General features: G+C 39.4%; 1 protein-coding gene across 1 annotated transcript in view; it reads right to left on the reverse strand.

Moving 5' to 3' along the window:
- The window catches only part of tm9sf4 (transmembrane 9 superfamily protein member 4), a 67,659-nt gene that overhangs the window by 39,032 nt on the left and 5,057 nt on the right, over positions 1 to 23,570 (reverse strand). The window contains exons 2-6 of the mRNA XM_063041319.1: positions 15,368 to 15,481; positions 13,970 to 14,069; positions 13,045 to 13,213; positions 10,916 to 11,045; positions 10,591 to 10,714 (exon numbers count right to left, since the gene is read on the reverse strand). Coding sequence (XP_062897389.1) covers positions 10,591 to 10,714; positions 10,916 to 11,045; positions 13,045 to 13,213; positions 13,970 to 14,069; positions 15,368 to 15,481 — 637 coding nt within the window. The remainder of the gene's footprint in view (positions 1 to 10,590; positions 10,715 to 10,915; positions 11,046 to 13,044; positions 13,214 to 13,969; positions 14,070 to 15,367; positions 15,482 to 23,570) is intronic.

Raw genomic sequence — 23,570 nt, forward strand, 5'->3', positions numbered from 1 at the left:
TTGAGAGGGATGGGGTTAGCAAGTAGTATTTAGTACAACTGACCATCTTAACAATACACCTTAAAGTAAAAGAATGCAGGCGCTATTCCCAAGCAGCAGCATCATTATGATCCAGAACACAATTTCACAATAATTAATTATTTTATTAACTTGCATGAAAAGAAATACATGGGCTAGGACATAACAGAATATCAAAAAGGATTGCAATAGATCCCCAATCCTCAGCTGAACTAGCACACAGTCTTACTTTAAGATCTCATCTGGAGTAAAGAACCTCTAGCAACATAGCATATATGTCAATCTTGCACCGAATGGTTATAAAGCATTCAGGAATTACCAACTAAAATCTTGTTTTCCAATTTAGTTGCTAATTCATTTATCTTTCTCTGTAATAAATGATAATATGCGTTCTTTTTATGGGTCAGAATAACGGTACACAATGACTATGGTATAACTAGTTGAGCCGCTGCCTCCTAACACCCAAGATTTGTATTTTCCTGACTTTCCAGGTTCTCCACACATTCAAAAAAATGCACAACTTGATAGGTTTATGGGCACTGTAAATTACAAGATAATCTACTACTCTCTCACCCTTCCAGAAAAATCATAGAAATCAGCAAGTTATGGAAAAAAGGAGAACACCCACATCAGAGAAAGAGCAAATTATTGCATCCCACTCCCTCACAGTCATACTGAAACTTTAAGCCATGCCAGATGAAGTGGCAGCTTCACAATGAAGGCATTGAAATATGTGGGAAGATTCATCAAATGGGGATGCTGATGGGATACAAGGACATGATGAAAGGAGACACTAAGCTTGTTCTAAGTGAGAAATTGGGGAATGAGAACAGGAACATGGGGTTATTCCCTCCAATACACTCTAGTTAGCAGTTCATTCGCCATCAGTATCCATTTCCTGTCATTCTGATACAGCTTCAGGAGACAAAACTACTGCTTTATCCCTCCTCCCTTCCTGCCATCCAGCAAGCACTTTCCAGAGATTTACTTAGAAAACATAGAAAATCTACAGCACAATACAGGCCCTTCGGCCCACAGAGTTGTGCCGAACATGTCCCTACCTGAGAAATTACATAGCCCTCTATTTTTCTGAACTCCATGTACCTATACAAAAGTCTCTTAAAAGACCCTATCATATCCGCCTCCATCACCATTGCCGGCAGACCATTCCACGCACTCACGACTCTCTATGTAAAAAAAACTTACCTGACATCTCCTCTGTACCTACTCCCAAGCACCTTAAATCTGTGCCCTCTTGTGGCAGCCATTTCAGCCCTGGGAAAAAGCCTCTGACTATCCACATGATCAATGCCTCTCATCATCTTAGACACCTCTATCAGGTGTATAACTTATTGATATTAGTTTATTATTGTCACATACAGTGCCTATAAAAATTATTCACCCCCCCTCCCAAGAAGTTTCATGTTTTGTTATACAACATTAAATCTCAGTGGATTTAATTTGCCTTTTTTGACATTGATCAACATTGTCAAAGTGAAAACAGATCTCTACAAAGTTATCTAAATTAATTACAAATATAAAACACAAAATAACAGATTGCATAAGTATTCGCTCCCTTTAATATGACACACCAAGTTATTACTGGTGCATCCAATTGATTTTAGAAGTCACATAATTAGTGTGCAGTCAAAGTGTTTCAAAAAAATACACCTGTATCTGGAAGGTCCAACTGCTGGTGTGTTAGTAACCTGGCAAAAACTACACCACATAGACAAAAGGACACTCCAAGCAACACTGCAAAAAAGGTTATTGAAAAGCACAAGTCAGGAGATGGATACATAAAAATTTCCAACTCACTGAATATCCCTTGGAATACAGTTAAGTCAATCATCAAGAAATGGTAAGAATATGGCACAACCAACCAGACCATCCTCAAAATCTGAGTGACCATGCAAGAAGGGGACTAGTGAGGGAGGGCACCAAGAGACCCATGACAACTCTGGAAGAGTTATAAGCTTTAATCGCTGAGGTGGGAGAGATTGCACATACAACAACTGTTGCCTGGCTGCTTTATGGGAGAGTGGCAAAGAGAAAGTCACTGTTGGGAAAACCCCCCCCACATGAAATCACAGCTAGAGTTTGCCAGAAGGCATATGGAAGACTGAAGTCAGCTGAAAAAGGTTCTATGGTCTGATGAAACCAAAATTGATCTTTTTGGCCATCAGGCTAAACGCTATGTTTGGCATAAGCCAAGCACCGCACACGTGGTGGCTGCATAATGCTGTCAGGATGCTTCACTACAGCAGCCCCTGGAAGGCTTGCGAAAGTAGAGGGTAAAATGAATGCAGCAAAACACAGGGAAATCCTGGAGGAAAAACATGATGCAGCCTGCAAGAGATCTGTGACTTGGGAGAAGAATTGTTTTCCAGCAAGACAATGACTCAAAGCATAAAACCAAAGCTACACAGGAATGGCTTAAAAACAAAGTTAATATCCAGGAGTTGCCAAGTCAGAGTCCAGACCTCAATCCAATTGAGAATTTGTGGCTGGACTTGAAAAGGGCTGTTCACTCACAATCCCCATGCAATCTGACAGAGCTTGTTCAGTTTTGTAAAGTATGGGGAAAAATTGCAGTGTCCACATATGTAAAGACCTATCCACACAGGCTTAAGCCTGTAATTGCCGCCAAAGGTGCATCTACTAAATACCGACTTGAAGGGGGCGATTACTTACGCAATCAATAATTGTGTTTTATATTTGTAATTAATTTAGATTATTTTGTAGAGATCTGTTTTCACTTTGACACAAGTCTTCTTCTGTTGATCAGCGTCGAAAAAGCCAAATGAAATCCAATGTGATTCAATGTTGCAAAACAATTAAAATGTGAAAACTTCCAAGGCAGGTGATTACTTTTTATAAGCACTGTATACCAAGACACAGTGAAAGCATATCTTGCACATTGTTTAAATCATTACAGTGCATTGAGTTGGAATAAGATAAAACAAAAAGAATGCAGAATAAAGTGTAAATGTTATGAAAAAGTACAGCGCAGGAAGCGATAAAGTACAAGATCATAAAGAGGTAAACCGCGATGCCAACCTTATCATACAAGATGTCCATTTAGTTGTTTGATAACAGCAGGACAGAAGCTATCTTTGAGCACGGTGGTACATGCTTTCAAGCTTTTGCATCTTCTGTCCGATTGGGGGGTTGGGAGTGGGGGGAGAGAATGTCTGAGATGGGTGGAGTTATTGACTATGCTGGCTGCTTTACTGAGGCAACGAGAAGAATAAACACAGGCTAATTCCAATGATGCACTGAGCTGAACTTCCACTATCTTCAATGGGATGCTACTACCAAACACATCTTTACCTCCCCCCCAACCACTACCCACTTTCTTTTTTAAATATAAACAAACATAAATATTTATTAAACTCTGCTCAACAATTGTGAAAAGTAAACAAACGACTAACTTTTTAAAAAATACTTTATTTTCAAAATTTTCAAAAAAAAAACAATGAAATCAACAAGAATATACCAGCTCAGACATGTATAAAAATAAAATAAGCAAAAAAAAGAGATACAACATTAGAGGGATGCCTATAATACAAAGTGCTCAAAAATACTAAACATTAAATCTCAAATGAGGGCCGTGAGAAACCAGCTGGGGGGAAATTGCTCATCCGCCCCCGGCTTCGTCCAGGTAGGCAAGAAATGGATCCCAGATAGCCGAAAATTTTTTAATTGAATTGGTTCTCAAGAACCTAAGTTTCTCCATCTGTATGACTGAGATCATATCAGCCACCCATCTCCGAAAGGGGGAGAAGGTGATTTCCATTCCCTCAGGATAAGTCTTTTGGCAACAATCATCCCCAGCATCAGAGACTGTTGTATGGCTGCAGGGAAACAAATAGTAGATTGCAAGCAGCCAAATATAGAGAGACCAGCTTCCAAGAGGAAGGATCTTTTATAGGCATTTGAGTACCAGTCGAATATTTTGGACCAAAATCCAATCAGTAATGGGCAAAACCAAAAGGTGTGTGACAACGTAGCTTCCGTCCCTCAGCATCACACATTGGCGAGACAGAAGGGTAATCTAAGTTTAGAGTAATGGAGACGGTGGACAACTTTAAACTAGATCAGTTGGTGCCTGCTGTTAACAGAGCAAGCCTATATCATAGACAAACACTTATCCCAGGCAGCTTCAGATAATTCAATGCCCAACTCCTCTCTCCAGGCATCTCTAATCTTCACAGTAAATACTACAGTGTAATTATCAAACAAATATACAAACTTAGAAATGAGATGCCTGGAGTCAGGAGGGTTCTTTAAAATATCAAAAAACATACGTTTCCTGGAGGGATTTCAAAATTACAAATCTTATATTGAATGTAGTGTCTAATTTGTAAGTAACGAAAAAAGTGCAAATGAGGCCGCTCAAATTTCTCTTTCAGCAGACTAAGTGTTGCAAACTGTCCCTCTATGTACAGGTCTTCAATAGAAACTAGATCCTTCTCCCTCCAAGCATGGTAGGTTTTATCTGACCATGAGGGTAGAAAGGAGTGATTGAAACAGATTGGTGTTTGTACAGAGGTCTCTGGTAAATTCAGAACGCTCCTAATCTGATTTAGAATTCTGATGGAATTTTTCAAAACAAAACTCAAACTTTTTGAAGTCCAAGACTTCTCTAACTTAGAGAACAGCATGGCTGGCAAGGAGGAATTGACAACAGAGTTAGACTCCATACATAGCCACAATGGAGCCCCAGGGGCTAGGTTATCCGGAGCCCCCTGTTGCCAAAACATTAAAGCCCTAGCATTGACAGCCCAATAACAGTGTCTAAATACAGGTAATCCCAGCCCTCCTTCAGACTTGGGCTTTTGTAAATGAATTTTCAAAATCCTGTGATTCTTATAATTCCAGATATAAGACAATATTATGGAGTCCAATTCTTTAAAGAAAGCTGACGTAAGAAAAATGGGGAGATTTTGACAAAGATAGAGAAACCTAGGAAGGGAAACCATTTTAATTGAATTTATACAACCAATCATGTACAGAGGTAGGGTTTTCCAACTTCTATATTCTGTTTAAAGTTTTGAAATAAACTCCGCAAAGTTTAACTTGAATATTAATTTAGGATCTTTGGGGATTGTCAAGCCAAGATAAGTAAAGTGATCTTTAACTATTCTGAAAGGGACACTTTCCAAAAAACCCCACGTGTAGTCATTGGAGAGGGGCACAAAGTCACTTTTTGTCCAATTGATTGAGTATCCCGATAGTCTGCTAAAAGAGGGGATTATATCTAGAAGAAGAGGAACTGACCTTTCTGAGTTTTGTAAGTAGAGCATCACATCATCAGCATATAAACTAATAAGTGTTTCAATACCTCCCACTTTCAAACCCAGAATATTTGGGTGACTTCTTATTTTTAAGGCAAGGGGCTCTACCGCAACGGCAAAAAGGGCCGGCGAGAGATGGCACCCCTACTGGACTGATCGGTGTAGGGGAAACAGAGTTCCCCTCTCCACTTTCCGCAAGGATTACTCTTCCCATGATTCCACTCCCATGATCAGGACCCACTTGGAGTTTTGGTCACCCCACTAAAGGAAGAATGTGGACACTATAGAAAGGATGCAGAGAGAATTAAAAGGATGTTGCCTGGATTGGGGAGCATGTTTTACAGAATAGATTGAGTGAACTCGGCTTTTTCTCCTTGAAGTGGCGGAGGATGACAGGTGACATGACAGCGGTGTATAAGATGATGAGACATTGATCCTGTGGATGGTCAGAGGTATTTTCCCAGGGCTGAAAAGACTAGCACGAGAAGGCACAGTTTTAAGGTGCTTGGAAGGAGGTACAGAGGAGTAAGTTTTTTTTTAAAAACACAGAGAGTGGTGAGTGCGTGAAATGGGCCGCTGGCGACGGTGGTGGAGGCGGATACAATAGGGTCTTTTAAGAGACTCCTGGACAGGTACATGGAGCTTAGAAAAACAGAGAGCTATGGGTAACCTTAGTTAATTTCTAAAGTAAGTACATGTTCGGCACAGCATTGTGGGTCGAAAGGCCTGAATTGTGCTGTAGGTTTTCTATGATTCCCTTGTCCATTTGTCCCACTCCACTTATCTCCTCCTGGCACATCCCTGCAAGCAGAGTACATATGCCCATTGACTTGCTCTCTCACCTTCATTCAGGGTCCCTAACAGTCCATCCAGGTGAGGCCACACTTCCACTGTTAGTGGGGTCGCTGATTGTATCCAGTGCTCCCAATGTGTCTTCCTCTACAATGGTGAGAGCCAACATAGACTGTGGGCCCACTTTGTCAAGCACCTTCACTCCATTTGCAAAAAGCAGAATGGCCCGGTGCCAACCTTTTTAATTCCAATCCCAATTCTGACACGTTGGCCCAAGGCCTCCTTTGCTGCCAAGATGAGGCCACTCTCAGGTTGGAGGAGGAACACCTCATATTCCATCTGGGTGGATTCCAATCTGATGGCATGAACATCAATTTCTCTTTTGGTAATTATCCCCGTTTCCCCTCCATTTTCTTACATTCCCCACTCTGGCTCCCCTCTCTATCAGCTACCCCATCTCCCCCCCCACTCCAGTGCCCTCCTGTTTCCCTTTTTCCCATGGTCCACTCTCCTCTCCTATCATATTCCTTCTTCTCCAGCCCTTACCTTTTACACCCATCACCTCCCTGCTTCTTTCCTCCTCCTTTCCTCCCCCACCCATTTGGCTTCACCTATCACCTACTAACTTGTTCTCTTTCTCCTCCCCCAACTTCTTATACTGGCTTCCTCCCACTTCCTTTCTAGTCCTGATCTAGGATCTCAGCCCGAAACATTTACTGTTTATTTATTTCTATAAATGCTGCCTGACCTGCTGAGTTCCAAGGGTTTAGATGGGGCAGAAGTTGTTAAGTGTGTCCAGGATGGATTCCTGTCACAGTATGTGGACAGGCCGACCAGGGGGAATGCCATACTAGATCTAGTACTAGGTAATGAACCGGGTCAGGTCACAGATCTCCCAGTGGGTGAGCGTCTGGGGGACAGTGACCACCGCTCCCTGGCCTTTATAATTATCATGGAAAAGAATAGAATCAAAGAGGACAGGAAAATTTTTAATTGGGGAAAGGCAAATTATGAGGCTATAAGGCTAGAACTTGCAGGTGTGAATTGGGATGACGTTTTTGCAGGGAAATGTACTATGGACATGTGGTCGATGTTTAGAGATCTCTTGCGGGATGTAAGGGATAAATTTGTCCCAGTGAGGAAGATAAAGAATGGTAGGGTGAAGGAACCATGGGTGACGAGTGAGGTGGAAAATCTAGTCAGGAGGAAGAAGGCAGCATACATGAGGTTTAGGAAGCAAGGATCAGCTGGGTCTATTGAGAAATATAGGGAAGCAAGAAAGGAGCTTAAGAAGGGGCTGAGAAGAGCAAGAAGGGGGCATGAGGAGGCCTTGGCGAGTAGGGTAAGGGAAAACCCCAAGGCATTCTTCAATTATGTGAAGAAAAAAAGGATGACAGGAGTGAAGGTAGGACCGATTAGAGATAAAGGTGGGAAGATGTGCCTGGAGGCTGTGGAAGTGAGCGAGGTCCTCAATGAATACTTCTCTTCGGTATTCACCAATGAGAGGGAACTTGATGATGGTGAGGACAATATGAGTGAGGTTGATGTTCTGGAGTATGCTGATATTAAGGGAGAGGAGGTGTTGGAGTTGTTAAAATACATTAGGACAGATAAGTCCCCAGGGCCTGACGGAATATTCCCCAGGCTGCTCCATGAGGCAAGGGAAGAAATTGCTGAGCCTCTGGCTAGGATCTTTATGTCCTCGTTGTCCACGGGAATGGTACCGGAGGATTGGAGGGAGGCGAATGTTGTTCCCTTGTTCAAAAAAGGTAGTAGGGATAGTCCAGGTAATTATAGACCAGTGAGCCTTACGTCTGTGGTGGGAAAGCTGTTGGAAAAGATTCTTAGAGATAAGATCTATAGGCATTTAGAGAATCATGGTCTGATCAGGGACAGTCAGCATGGCTTTGTGAAGGGCAGATCGTGTCTAACAAGTCTGATAGAGTTCTTTGAGGAGGTGACCAGGCATATAGATGAGGGTAGTGCAGTGGATGTGATCTATATGGATTTTAGTAAGGCATTTGACAAGGTTCTACACGGTAGGCTTATACAGAAAGTTAGAAGGCATGGGATCCAGGGAAGTTTGGCCAGGTGGATTCAGAATTGGCTTGCCTGCAGAAGGCAGAGGGTGGTGGTGGAGGGAGTACATTCAGATTGGAAGATTGTGACTAGTGGTGTCCCACAAGGATCTGTTCTGGGACCTCTACTTTTCGTGATTTTTATTAACAACCTGGATGTGGGGGTAGAAGGGTGGGTTGGCAAGTTTGCAGACGACACAAAGGTTGGTGGTGTTGTAGATAGTGTAGAGGATTGGCAAAGATTGCAGAGAGACATTGACAGGATGCAGAAGTGGGCTGAGAAGTGGCAGATGCAGTTCAACCCAGAGAAGTGTGAGGTGGTACACTTTGGAAGGACAAACTCCAAGGCAGAGTACAAAGTAAATGGCAGGATACTTGGTAGTGTGGAAGAGCAGAGGGATCTCGGGGAACATGTCCACAGATCCCTGAAAGTTGCCTCACAGGTGGATAGGGTAGTTAAGAAAGCTTATGGGGTGTTAGCTTTCATAAGTCGAGGGATAGAGTTTAAGAGTCGCGATGTAATGATGCAGCTCTATAAAAAAACTCTGGTTAGGCCACACTTGGAGTATTGTGTCCAGTTCTGGCCACCTCACTATAGGAAGGATGTGGAAGCATTGGAAAGGGTACAGAGGAGATTTACCAGGATGCTGCCTGGTTTAGAAAGTATGCATTATGATCAGAGATTAAGGGAGCTAGGGCTTTACTCTTTGGAGAGAAGGAGGATGAGAGGAGACATGATAGAGGTATACAAGATATTAAGAGGAATAGATAGAGTGGATAGCCAGCGCCTCTTCCCCAGGGCACCACTACTCAATACAAGAGGACATGGCTTTAAGGTAAGGGGTGGGAAGTTCAAGGGGGATATTAGAGGAAGGTTTTTTACTCAGAGAGTGGTTGGTGCATGGAATGCACTGCCTGAGTCAGTGGTGGAGGCAGATACACTAGTGAAGTTTAAGAGACTACTAGACAGGTATATGGAGGAATCTAAGGTGGGGGCTTATATGGGAGGCAGGGTTTGAAAGTCGGCACAACATTGTGGGCCGAAGGGCCTGTACTGTGCTGTACTATTCTATGTTCTATAAAAATGGGTAAGACTTGATGGGGATATGCTGAATTTATTTAGCCTCCTGAGGAAACAGGAGTTGGTGAGCTTGCTTGGCTATGACATCAGCACGGTTGGACCAGGGCAGACTATTGGTGATGTTCATAACTAGTACTAAGACATTACACCGAAATTTAAGTTGTAATCTGTGTTTACATTACGGCCTCCTTCGATTTGGGGAAAATAAAGGGCAGATTGGCTGACCACAAAACATCTCTATTTAATCATGCTGAGCTGCTAGTTAGCTGCATGACACTCAAATTCTCTACTCCAGTTCTACTGACTTCTGTGTTTGGTCTCCTGCAATCTTTCAACACATTTTGACAATTTCAGATACACTTGCCCTTACATTTCCAGGCAATTTCAGAATATCATTGATTTTTCCTGTACACCCCTATCCCTGATATTGTTATTTGCTCGCCTTTACTACTCTTTCAGCCAGTAGCAGCAGAACTAGTTTAATTCAATCTGTAGGACTTCTTCCATCACTGACCTTCCCTCTTGTTCTAATTGCCCCTTACTATTTTCTCTGCAATTTGAAACTTACTTCCAACTTTCCCTGTCCTCATGCAAGCTTGAGAGTCCAAAATGTTAAATCCGTTTCTCTCTTTGCAAGGTGCATTTCAATCTGCAGAGTATTTTAGTATCTCCAGCATTTACAGTACTGTATCTTGCTTTAGGGAAAGCAATTACGTATTTTAAATGGGAGACTGCACAGCAACTGAATGACTTGAAATAAGAAGCAAACATAAACACCAATTTTTATTCCTTAATAAAAGTCAATGCTCCAAAACAGAATTCTGTTGCCCCAAACATAGATGTTGCCTGACCAGATGTACATCTGGAGGATTGTTATTCTAGATTATTTCCACATTATTTATAACTGAACCTGTGCAAAGATCTGAAAATACCTAGATATCAACAAGCCTAGGAATAGTTGGACAAGCCAACCTGCTAGCTTCCTGCAAAACTCCAACACCCTTCACATTCACAATAAATCAATAAGGGCAAGTCAATATAACAAAGGAAGCAAGTTGTTTATTCAAAGTTCAATAACATTCAATAGTATTCAGTAAATTGAAAATGGAATGAAGCTAGACTATATTACTAAATGTAGAAGATAAAAATATTTTTCTAAGCAGTTTACTGGTATTTATAGATCTTGAACAGCTACAAAGTAGAACAGTTTTGACAATGCAAATTTCACTTTTTACTTTACATAGGTTTTCATTTAATTCTTTGCAGTTTGTTTGCTACATGCTAATGCACTCATATCATATTCAAAAGATAATGCCTTTACCTTCATATTTTACACTTTGTGGTATAACTTCAAAGCGCACAACTCTATACGTAGGTTCTTGGTCTTTTTCTATTTCTTCTTTGTGGTAATAGATAATGAAAGAGAGATGGTTGTGGAGATAGAACTGAAAAATAAGTCAGCATTTAAGCAAACAAGTTATGACGTAATATAAATACACCCTCTACTCACTGTATTGACCAAAGCTGAATAAGTTTATTTTAAAACATTTTTATCATCTAGAACCTAGCAACTAGCTAGATCAGTGATGTGTTACATATTTTCCTCCAGATGCCTCCGACTCAAAATTCCAAACAGTAAATTTTACCTTATTGTTGTCAATAAATCCTAGTCTGTAACCATGTTCAAACTGCACTTCTTTTTCTTTCTTTTTGTCATTGTCTTCAGAACTTGGGTAAAATTCTAATCGTGTTGCAACAGGCAAGTTATCTGCAATCCTATAAACAATTATAATTCATATACTGAGAAAAGGAATGTGTCATGCATTAGGTCATACAAATTATAGCTTTAACAGTGATGTGTGACAAAGTAGCAAAAGAGTTTGAACTTTCTCCTTATGCTTCCAATCATAATCTTGCCTCTACCATCACTAATAATTCATGCTTTCAAAATAACTCCAAGTAAAGCAGGCAATGGTGAAATGACTCATTAGAAATGTTAGACTTGCTTCTGTCCACAGATTATGCATTTTCCCCATTTATTTCAGGTTTCCTCTATCTGCAGATTTTGCTTTCAGGTCATAGTTTAAAAAATAGTCTGATCTTCTTCTCATCAGCTTTCTCATCTTAGATGCTATGTAATGCCTCAATAATTGCAACCTCACATTTATGATAATGATTCTAGTGATTTTAGCTAGATTATAATAGCAGTGTTGTTTATTCAACATTTGGAGTTTAAAAAAAACTACAGGAAGCTTCTGGCTATAAAATATACTCTAAAGTGCCAGTTTCAAGTATTTCAAAGCCATATGAAATAATACAGCTGGTGTAAAACTTCTCTATTCTTATTTTAACAATATGAGAAATCCTAATCTTAGAGAAGCAATAGTAATGTTTTCCCGAGTTTTTATTTTCTCCTATTCCTCCCTGCCCCTAAAACTTGATATTCCATGGATATTATTACACATTTGAGTACTTACACCTATATTAGTTTAATGCTATTGTAGAAAGAACCTTTGTGCCCATTGTGAAAGTTCATCCATTACTTTGTGTCCTTTGTTTCATTTTAAGCATTTACTAGGTGGGTTTCTTAGTAATTACCAATGATTTTAATTTATACTTGAAAACCCAAAATTAGACACAAAGCATCCAGAATTATTAGCAGGCTGGTGGCATAGTGGCATCAGCGCCAGATTTTGAAGCGAAGGCTCCCAAGTTTGAATCCAGCCGGCTCCCTTGCACGCTTTCCATCCGTGCTGGGTTGAACGTCGAGTTAGCAACTCGGCCTTCTAAAAATAAGAAAGCCTGCTAAAGAAACGCTGTCATGACGGCGTCCCGATGACTCCACTCGGAGTTAAAGGCTTTCTTCTTCTTCTTCCAGAATTATTCTATTAAAATGGAAGTTCTATTATAAAAGTTCCATCAGCTAGGCTCAAAATTCATTCCATAATAAACACATTTTACAGTTAAAATCATTTTGGCCTGTGCAAGCCTGCTGTGCAAAACAGGTTGTCATGTTTCCCAGCACTGTTTTGGCTGTGAATATGAGCCTGCTTAATTAGAACCACCCGCATGAAGGGTAAGACAAGCTATATTACTATCCAATACCTATTATCAGACTCTGGTTCTGTTCACACTTGTCACCTTGCCACATTTTAACAAGAATCAGAAGTTCAATGAAACAAGTACATCCCATGACTTAAGACTGTGGAGGCAGAATACAATTTATGAATTGGGAAAATAAAGGGCCTCCTACTGTTGAAATCTTCTAATTCTGCTTTTATTAGAGCAGACTTGACAGGCCAAGTGGCCAAATTGCTGATCCTGTATCTTATGGTCTTAATGTACAAACACATTGTCATATCAGCTCCAGCATATAGACAATTTAAATAGAAAAACTTAGAAAGGTATTATCTTCTAAAGCAGCAATTATACAGCTATATAGGCCTGAAGATAGCTAGTTCAATTTCAATTTGTTGAAGATTTCCAAGTTCAATTTCAGTTTGTGCTGGTTATCACATCTTAATCAGGGAAGGAATGCAGGCTTCACAGTTTCAGCATTTCCCTCCTACCAACAATATAAACATGCATAAACTGGCCTAAATGAACACTGTCAGCTCCAAAGCTGCATTGTGGAATAACTGCCTGCCATTTGGAACTTATAACAGCATATAACAAGGTTCACTTATGAACACAGCAGCAATAAAATGGCTTTAAAAAATTATCAATATACAGAACGCACAAGACCGATGTGCAATAAGAAAACAGTTCCACGTACAGATGAACATAATATTCTTCCCGTATCCTTTCTACGACCAGTTTACTTTCGGCTATTTTAAACTTGACAGGTTTGTTTGGCTTGTCACAGAGCACTTCACATTTCTTTCCGATGTTCATATGCAAGTCATATGGTGTATTCACAATCCGATCACCCCTTAACACCTCACCTGTTTAATAAGAAATACAAGAAGTTATTTCTTTCTGAGATTCCACTTTATATTATTTTTTGGCTGTTTGATATTACTAATGATCGCAAAGTGAATAGAACAATACAACAGTTATTTCAGCATTGCTATAGTAGTATACTTCTGTTAATGTATAAAACATTAAGTGGTGTTTAAGTTCTATATTCCTCATCATGACAATAGTTGAAACATATTAGGATGAAAACTAATCATGTTTTTTGCTGATTCAGAGGTCACTGATGATCAAAATCGAGCTTACAAGCAGACTTTTAAGAGTTGAATTAACATGAACAGTAATGAGTGGCCGTTACCTTTACTATTTGTTATTAAAATAATTTCCAACCCCCTATCTGAGAAAATCCAACACTGAAAGAACAGGGCATAGAAAGGACACATGGCCAGATAACTAATGTTACAATAGTAAAACTATAACTTCTCTGGAAGAGTTCAAAATACTAAGTTAGTAACATAGCTTCCACAGATCAATGTAATTTCAACAGGATATACTGCATGTATTTATTCAAGACTATGTTGCAATTTCATATTAGTATTATTCTGTTCCAGCTGAAACTATATAATGCACAACAGAGTAAGACCACATATTCAAATTTCTGTAATGAATTTGCTTAATTCTATCACATTTCATATACTGGCCATTTATTTCATCATTAAGGATAGCATGTCAATTAACTCAATAAATGTTTATACTATAAAGCAATTATTAGATATTAAACTTACCAAGATTTTCTGCTTTGTATTCAATTTTTTCAGGTCGACAAAAAGGGAGGGAATAGTATTCATATGGGAGCTGTGTCCGTGAGCTAGTCAATTTCACAGCCTGAAATTTACATATTAAAAGCTCAAGATTTTTCTATTACAACTAGCAAGATAATGCAAGATCACTTACTCTGGTGAAATTACCATCATAACCTTGCATCGATGGTTAATAAGACAACACAGAACAAATAGATCAGATGAACTGTTATACAAAGTGTATGTACAGATATTTGGTCCACATAATGATAATCTCAATGGCTCATCAGTTTTTGGAATTAACCATCACAACCTTGATGTTCCATGATTAAACAACATTGAAATCTTTTCTCCCCCATTTTCTTGGCAACTTTTGCTACTTCACTGACCTGCTTTGAAAAGTTTTTGTGTGGTCCTTTCATTGACCTCCCCCCCCCCCCCCCCATTGTTGCATGTATTGATGTGCAATGCATTAGCTCAATTACTGGTTTTCACACACTCAGATTTTTAAAAAAACTATTCACAGTGAACTAAATTTTTTTTAAGTGCCTCTAACAACGCCAGGCCTATTGATGTGAACTGATGTGATAGCACTTGTTTAATTAGAAGTTTGTTTTCTAGGTTCTAATTCTGACAAGATTTACCCCTTTGTATGGGGTAATTGCGATCTTGGAATGTGCACATCTCCCACTGTCTGTGTGAGTATATCAAAAATAAAACCTTATTAAATATTCTCAATTATGGGGATTAAAAAGGGGTATATTTAATTGCATGGAATTATTTTAAAACAAATCCACCATATGTGCGCTTGCTGCCTCTAAGAACATATTATGCAGCAACTAGGTAATATGAGGGAAAATTCCAAACTGTTTCAAAACCATTTTTTGGAATTCTAATATTCTATTCCATTATTCCTTTTCCTAAATAGTCTTCAAATTAATTTTTCTATTTTATAGTTACAAATAATGTTCTTCAAACAAAACAATAACCAGGATAATCAAATTAAAAAGTTGCACAAGACTGCATTTCAGCTAGAGGAGGGAAAGGCATATCAGAGGAGCAAATGACATTTTCTGCAAAGGTTCCTGTCTGAATAAATATAAGGCTATTAAAGAGCCACATTAATAAAGAAGTTGTATTAATCACCTCAGATCAAGAGAAGTTCTCAATATTTTTAAATTCCAACAGTCATTCTGCACAAGCACAAATTTAAAATGGAAATACATTAACATTGGGAAGAAAGTCATTAATCATATAGCCACACTGCTTTTGTAAAGGTAATTTCTCATCTCCTGATAACTTAACATGGATCATAAATGTTGGCCTTACTAATAATATCCACATTTTAAGAGTGAATGATATAATTATACCATATATATTTACCTTAATTTCCACAGGATGATTATGATGAAAGTCAATTGGTGCTACACCTGGCACATAAAAAGAAGATGAAGTATGCAGGTCTAGGAGAAGTATCAGTGGCCAGATTGATATTGCCTGAATAAAAAAAGGATTAAAACTGGTTACAGAATATCTACATACAGTGGCATGCAAAAGTTTGGGCACCCCGGTCAAAATTTCTGTTACCGTGAATAGTTAAATGAGTAGAAGATAAACTGATCTCCAAAAGTCATAAAATTAAAGATGAAACATTCTTTTCAACATTTTAAGCAAGATGAGTGTATCATTTTTGTTTTGTACAATTTCAGAGTAGAAAAAAAAGGAGCACCATGCAAAAGTTTGGGCACCCCAAGAGATTTAAGCTCTCAGATAACTTTTACGAAGGTCTCAGACCTTAATTAGCTTGTTAGGGCTATGGCTTGTTCACAATCATCATTAGGAAAGGCCAAGTTATGCAAATTTCAAGCTTTGTAAATACCCTGACTCCTCAAACCTTATCCCAACAATCAGCAGCCATGGGCTCCTCTAAGCAGCTGCCTAGCACTCTGAAAATTAAAATAATTGATGCCCACAAAGCAGGAGAAGGCTATAAGACGATAGCAAAGTGTTTTCAGGTAGCCGTTTCCTCAGTTCGCAATGTCATTAAGAAATGGCAGTTAACAGGAACGGTGGAGGTCAGGCTGAGGTCTGAAAGACCAAGGAAACTTTCCGAAAGAACTGCTTGTAGGATTGCTGGAAAGGCAAATCAAAACCCCTGTTTCACTGCAAAAGGCCTTCAGGAAGATTTAGCAGACTCTGGAGTGCTGGTGCACTGTTCTACTGTGCAGTGACACCTGCACAAATATGACCTTCTTGGAAGAGTCATCAGAAGAAAACTTTTCCAGCGTCCTCACCACAAAATTCAGCATCAGGAGTTTGCAAAGGAACATCTAAACAAGCCTGATGCATTTTGGAAGCAAGTCCTGTGGACTGATGAAGTTAAAATAGAACTTTTTGGCCTCAATGAGCATACGTATGTTTGGAGAAAAGAGGGTGCAGAATTTCATTAAAAGAACACCTCTCCAACTGTTAAGCACGGGGGTGGATCGATCATGCTTTGGGCTTGTGTTGCAGCTGGTGGCATGGGGAACATTTCACTGGTAGAGGAAAGAATGAATTCAATTAAATACCAGCAAATTCTGGAAGCAAACATCACACCGTCTGTAAAAGAGCTGAATATGAAAAGAGGATAGCTTCTACAACAGGATAATGATCCTAAACACACCTCAAAATCCACAATGGACTACCTCAAGAGGTGCAAGCTGAAGGTTTTGCCATTGCCCTCACAGTCCCCCATCGAAAATCTGTGGATAGACCTCAAAAGAGCAGCGCATACAAGACGGCCCAAGAATTTCATAGAACTAGAAGCCTTTTGCAAGGAAGAATGGGCGAAAATCCCCCAAACAAGAATTGAAAGACACTTAGCTGGCTACAAAAAGCGTTTACAAGCTGTGATACTTGCCAAGGGGGGTGTTACTAAGTACTGACCATGCAGGGTGCCCAAACTTTTGCTTTGGGCCCTTTTCCTTTTTTGTTATTTTGAAACTGTAAAAGATGGAAATAAAAAGTAATCTTGCTTAAAATATTAAAGAAATGTGTCATTTTAACTTTATGCCTTTTGGAAATCAAGTCATCTTTTACTCGCTTAGCTATTCACAGTAACAGAAATTTTGACCAGAGGTGCCCAAACTTTTGCATGCCACTGTACCCTTGCCAAAATTAAAAGTTAACATTACTAGACAATTAAATAAAATTATGAAAATGTTTGATAAAGAAAACCAAAATGAATTATAATTGTGATAAGCATCCTGTAATATAAAAAATGCTGCACGAGTTAAGGTTCAAATACAAGGTGGTACAATTGGGCAACAGTCAGCACAGCTGCCTCACAGCTCCAGAGTCCCAGATTTGATCCTGAATTCTCCATATAGAATTTGCATGTTCTTTCCACATGTCATGGATATGCTAGTTGGTAGGTAAATTAGTTACTGCAAAATGCCAAAACAATTAGCGGCAGGAGAACTGTTTCATGGGAAAGTGGAGAATGGTGGGGTGTGTATGGTGAGGTGCTTCGTGGTCAGTACAGATATTGTGGTGTACGACTCTGACTGTCTCTCTTCCTAATAGTCCATCCAATAAGCTATCTCTCACTTAAGCACCAAAATAATGCATGCATTTCCTTCCATTTCCATCTCTAACCCTGCAGATAGAAATGCAAAGGGACAATAGGACAGGCACACAGTTAGACAAGGTTCACAAGGATGCCAGGGTGAGACCAAACACAAACTAAAAGAAATGCACCTCATATTTAACCCAGATAGTGTACAAGTCAAAAGTATGAACACTGAATTTTGCAACTCCAGGCAACCTGCACTCCCAGTGCATCTTTCATCTGTTTCCCCTCCAACCCACCTCAGTCAGTTTTATTTCTCCCACACCCCCACAACAGATTCCTCCTTTATTTTGATCTACATATCCATTCCTTTACTTTTCAAATTCTACACAGACAATCTCGTTTCCACATTACCTTCATCCTGTCTCTACCTACAACCACAACCTTTTATCTCCCCACCTCTCTTTCCTCCTCTCCCCACTCATTTGCTTTCAATACCCATTTCTACCCATCACTCATCTTCCACTCTCTCCCATCTCAACCCTTCCCAGCTCTATCTCCTTCCTCACCTGGCACCAACTGCCAGGAAAGCCACTGCCTCATACCTGCCTCTCAACTCTATATTGGCCATCTCTTCTGCAGATCTCGATTCAAAACACTGACTGCCCCTTTGCCTTCACTGAGCTGCTTGACCTGAGTTCCTCCGGCATTTGTGTTTTTTTTTGGCTGAAGGTTTTGAGGGATATGGGTCAAACACAAGCAAACGGGGCTAGCTTAGGTAGGCACCATGGTCAGCATGGACAAATTTGGTGAAGAGCTTGTTTCCATGCTATACAACTCCACAAGCATGAGGACTATAATAAAACTTTGATACACTTGAAAAGCAATGATGATCTACAGTTAATTCTGCTACAATAAAGAAAAACTGTATTCCCCAATCACAGCATTAATAAATATTTTTAGCCACTCAAAATAAATATGTGGAACAACCCTAAAGAAGAACTTGCCAATGCAGTGTCAGTTTCAAACTACTTAAGAGAACGAATCTACTTCTCAAAGCTCTCGGAGAGACTCTAGTGGTACAAATCAAGTACTGCAAAGTAGTGCCAAATAACTCCCAATCAAAATTCTCCAAATGACTTTATACTATAATTTTACAATTACACTCAATTCTAAGTTCCACCTTAGTAAGAAATGTCCAGGAGGAAGAGGAAACAGTGCAAGAATATTCTTTAGTCTCCTTTGAAACTACTGTAAAATTCCAATTCATGGGTATTCCTGGCCTGTTGTTGAAACAGTATCCAAGGAAGCACTGAACATTTCAAGTCTCTACTTAAGATCTTACATAAACACTGCTCTATAGTTTGAACTCCATTTCCACTGAGCAGACTAATGAACACAACATTAACCTATATCAGTGCAAGAAACTGCAGCGTTGTACACACAGCTCAGTGTATCATGGAAACCAGCCAACACAAAAGATCCCAACCAGATTGTACATGCTTTTCATCCCTTCCATTCAGGAAGAAGATACAAAGGCCTGAAAAGCATTAACCAGCAGGCTCAAGGACAGCCTCTATCCTGCTGGTAACAGACAACTGAATGCTTCCCTAGGACAATAAAATGGACTCTTGATCTTAATCTACCTCATTGCAACCTTGCACCTTTCTGTCTATTCGCCCTACACCTTATCTGTACAGTAACTCCATTCTGCACGCTTACTGTTTTATTTTGTACTATCTCAATGCACCACTGTAATGAATTTATCTGCATAGACCGTATGCAAAACAAGTTTTTAATCTTACCTTGGTATATGTGACAATAATAAATCAAATTGATTTACAGAAATAGCATAACAGCAAGGTAATGTTGACGCACTGAAAATGCAGCAAAGACAATCACAAATATAAACAAGAGATGACATTGAAAGTTTATTACAATATGCTCCCTCCAATTCAAAACTACCTAATGCAACTGGGGTAAATTACTATTCTCTCCTTTGAGATGTGATTGAAATTTTTTGCAGCCAAAACCAATTCCAATGAAATGAAATCTGTTTGGTAATATTAAACTGAAAGGATAATTCCTGCCATAATAAAGTCCTTAAATAATTTACTGTTTACTGTTCACAATATCCTTCTATACTGTCCACTTATTGAAATGAGTGTCACTTCATTTTCTTCTGCCTCGCCCGTCAGATTTCTGAATGGTCCATGAACATTTCCTCGTTATTCCTCTACTTTGCATTATTTATTGTTTTTGTAATTTATAGATCATCTCTTTACACTGCACTGTTGCTGCAAAACAATAATTTTGCTGTGAAAATTATTGTTTTGCAGCAGCAGTGGAGTACAAAGAGATAACCAGATTCTAAGTAATAAAGGCAATAAATACTACCACTTCCTTCACTTCCTAATCTGTGTGGATTGTTAATCAGTAACGCGTCCTAGTTGACAATCAACACTGGTGTATCTCAGGCATGTGTGTTTAGCCCACTGCTCTAATCTCTCTCTATACCCATAACTGTGCAGCCAGGTATAGCTCGAATTCCATCTATAAATTTGCTGATGATACAACCATTGTTGGCAGAATCTTAGATGGAGATGAGAGGGCGTACAGGAGCGAGATATACCAGCTAGTTAACTGGTGTCACAGCAGCAACCTTGCACTCAATGTCAGTCGAGCTGATTGTGGACTTCAGAAAGGGTAGGACAAGGGATCACGAACCAATCGTCATAGAGGGATCAGAAGTAGAGAGTGTGAGCAATTTCAAGTTCCTGGGTGTCAAGATCTCTGAGGACCTAATCTGGTCCCAACAGATCAATGCAGCAAAAAGAAGGCAAGGCAGTGGCTATATTTCATTAGGACTTTGAGGAAATTTGGTTTGTCACCTAAGACACTCAAAAACTTCTACAGATGTACCATGGAGAGTATTCTGACAGACTGTCTGGTATGGGTGGGGGGGGCTATGGGCACAACATCATAAACTACAGAAAGTTGTAAAATCAGTCAGCTCTATCTTGGATATTCAAGCATCTTCAACAAGCGGTGTCTCACAAAGGCAGCTTCCGTCATTAAGGACTCCAACACCCAGGACATGTCCTCTTCCCACTGGTACCATCAGGAAAGAGGTACAGAAGCCTGCAGGCATGTACTCACTGATTCAGGAACAGGTTCTTCCCCTCTACCAACAGATTACAAAATTGACATTGAATCCATGAACACTACCTTAAATTTTATTATTTTTGTTTTTGCACTATTTTTAATTTAACTATTACACACACACACACACACACACACACACACAGAGTACTGCTGCTGCGTTAACAAATTTCGCGACTTATGCCGGTGATATTAAACCTTATTCTGATTCTGAACATAGGGGTCTAAGTGCACTTAAATCAAGAAATAAAATACTGAATTATAACTTTCATCTTAATTTACACACTCAGTGTGTTGTATAATCAGTTACTGCTTTAAATTAAAAATGCACTGCACACTGGGGTCAGCATTCTAAAACTGACAGCTCTTCAAAAGAATAAGCTACCCAAACAACTCAAGTTTTTATAAGTCTTTGTACTTCAGATTCAACTAGCCTTTTCCACTCCCACCAAATATTCCCTTCTAAGCAGCAGTATCATTGAAAAAAGATTGAACAGTAACCTGATCTGGAATGGAAAAGAAAGCAATTCAAGTTTATCTATCCATATCCAAGCAAATACATTTTTGAAAGGTAGCTCAGATTTTTTTTTGAGGACAAAATAATGGATAGTTTGATGAACAGTGTAAATTCTCTTGCTTGACGTGCAAAAGACAACATCAGATCATTCAATTGTTAGCAAACTGGAAATACAAATGGACCAAAAATAAAAAGTTGCAGCATAATTTAATTAAATTGAAAAACAAAACATGATTTTAAGATGCAAACAACAGGAATTCTGCAGATGCTGGAAATTCAGGCAACACACATCAAAGTTGCTGGTGAACGCAGCAGGCCAGGCAGCATCTCTAGGAAGAGGTACAGTTGACGTTTCAGGCCGAGACCCTTCGTCCTGACCGTTCACCAGCAACTTTGATGTGTGTTCCATGATTTTAAGATGTGCTGATAAAGATACATTACATATATGGTAACTTATGTCTAGATTTTTAAGTGGAAGGATGCTAAACATAAGTCAATAGGCAAGCATCAGCAAAATTACACAATCTATATTAATGACAGCAAACCTAATTACACCATTAACTACCTAAACATTCTATAGAAAAGATATTTTGCTGTCCAATACAGCCATAAGGTGAAGGCCTTTTAAAAAATATCAGTTTCAATGTCAAACATTATTTCAGTGTACAATACAGGAAGATGTAGAAGCTTTGAAGAAGGCGCATTAAAAGTTAACCAGAATATTGCCTGGATGAGAGAGTATTAGCTATAAGAAGAGGTTGGATGAACTTGGATTGCTTTCTCAAGTCCAAACGTCATTCAACTACACACATGTATACAGCTAAATGAAACTGTTCCTCTGGGACCAAGGTGTAAAACACAGTACAAACAGCACAGGTAGTTAAAATAGTACATGCTGCCACAAAAATATTAGCGCAAGTCCCTGAGTGGCATTGCCTGAAGATTAATGGTGCATGTGATGTTGTCCTGAGCCACCTTTTTTTCTCTCTGAAGTATAGGAGGCTGAGAGATAACCCAATAGAAGTATATAAAATTAAGAGAGACAAGGATAGGGTCGACAGACATTTTCCCCAGGGTAGGAATGTCAAATATTAGAGGATGTGCACTTAGAAGTGAGAAGATAAAGTAAGTTTTGACTCTTTTTTTATACATACACAGAGAATGATAGGTGCCGGGGAGGTGCTATAAGCAGCTAGAAAAGTGACTTCCAGACAGGTGCATCAGATATTAGGGAATGGAATAATACAGACCACATGCAGGAAGATAGAAAATATACTCTTCCTCTGAAATTTAAAGAGACCCTAAAATGAGGAGAACAAAGGGTGATCGGATTTTTAAAAAAATCAAACTGGTCAAACAAATCCAGAACTCCCTGGATAGCATGGATAGCAACAGAAATGCACAGGACAATATCAACAATGACAATGCAGAGTTATAAATGCGTATGCAAACCAAACAGAAATACAAAACAAATCACTGCGGAAATCAAAATTAAAATAACAGGCAGAGAGAGCATATTAGAAAGTTTTAGCAACTGACACAAATTGAAGTCCAAAATCATTCTGCAGGCAGATACTGTACTACATTGAGGAGTGATGGTCAACAAGGACAAAAAGCGGAAACTTGCACATGGATGTTGAATACACTAATATGGTACCAAATGAGTAGTTTGAATCTTTCTTCATTCCACAGCTGTGAGTGCTTTCAAAGTAATAGCAAAGAAGATAGTTAAGACACTGGACATATTAAAAATGAGATAACATGGATGGTCCAGAAATTTTGGCTGAACCCAAGTATGATCTTCGATAAGGAACAAATTATGTGAGGAAAACACTCACAACCACCCAAGCAGCAAGGGGGAGGAGTGTAGGAGATTGGAAAAGTCCTTTGCGTTAAACAGTTTGTTAGTTTCACTAGCAGCTATCAGTGGGTACTCCATCTCTCAGACATAGATGATAGGGAAGCAGTCTAGTCTGACCACTATATCTGTATCTCAGCACAGATCAGCTGAAGCTGCAGTTGGACTCACTGGGCATACAGGAGGTAGAGTGTCATAGAAGTTTCAGGGATTAAGGGCATACCGAAGTTCAGTCAGATAGATAGGTGACCACCAGAAGAGGCAGGCAAGTATTGCAGGGGTCTCCTGTGGCTCTCCCTCATACCAGTCTGAATACTGCTGGACTATTTGGAAGGAGCAGAAGGGGGAAATGGTCTCTCTGAGGAGAATAGCGGCAGCAGCCAGACCAGTGGCTCCATGACTGTCAAAATGTAAAACAATATTGGGCAAAGTCTAGGTGAGCAACAGAGATACTGAAATTTTAGTCAGGGGCACAGGCTGGTGTTTGTGTGGTTGT

The sequence above is a fragment of the Mobula hypostoma genome, chromosome 2 (genome assembly GCF_963921235.1).
Source record: "Mobula hypostoma chromosome 2, sMobHyp1.1, whole genome shotgun sequence".
Taxonomy (NCBI): Eukaryota; Metazoa; Chordata; class Chondrichthyes; order Myliobatiformes; family Myliobatidae; genus Mobula; species Mobula hypostoma.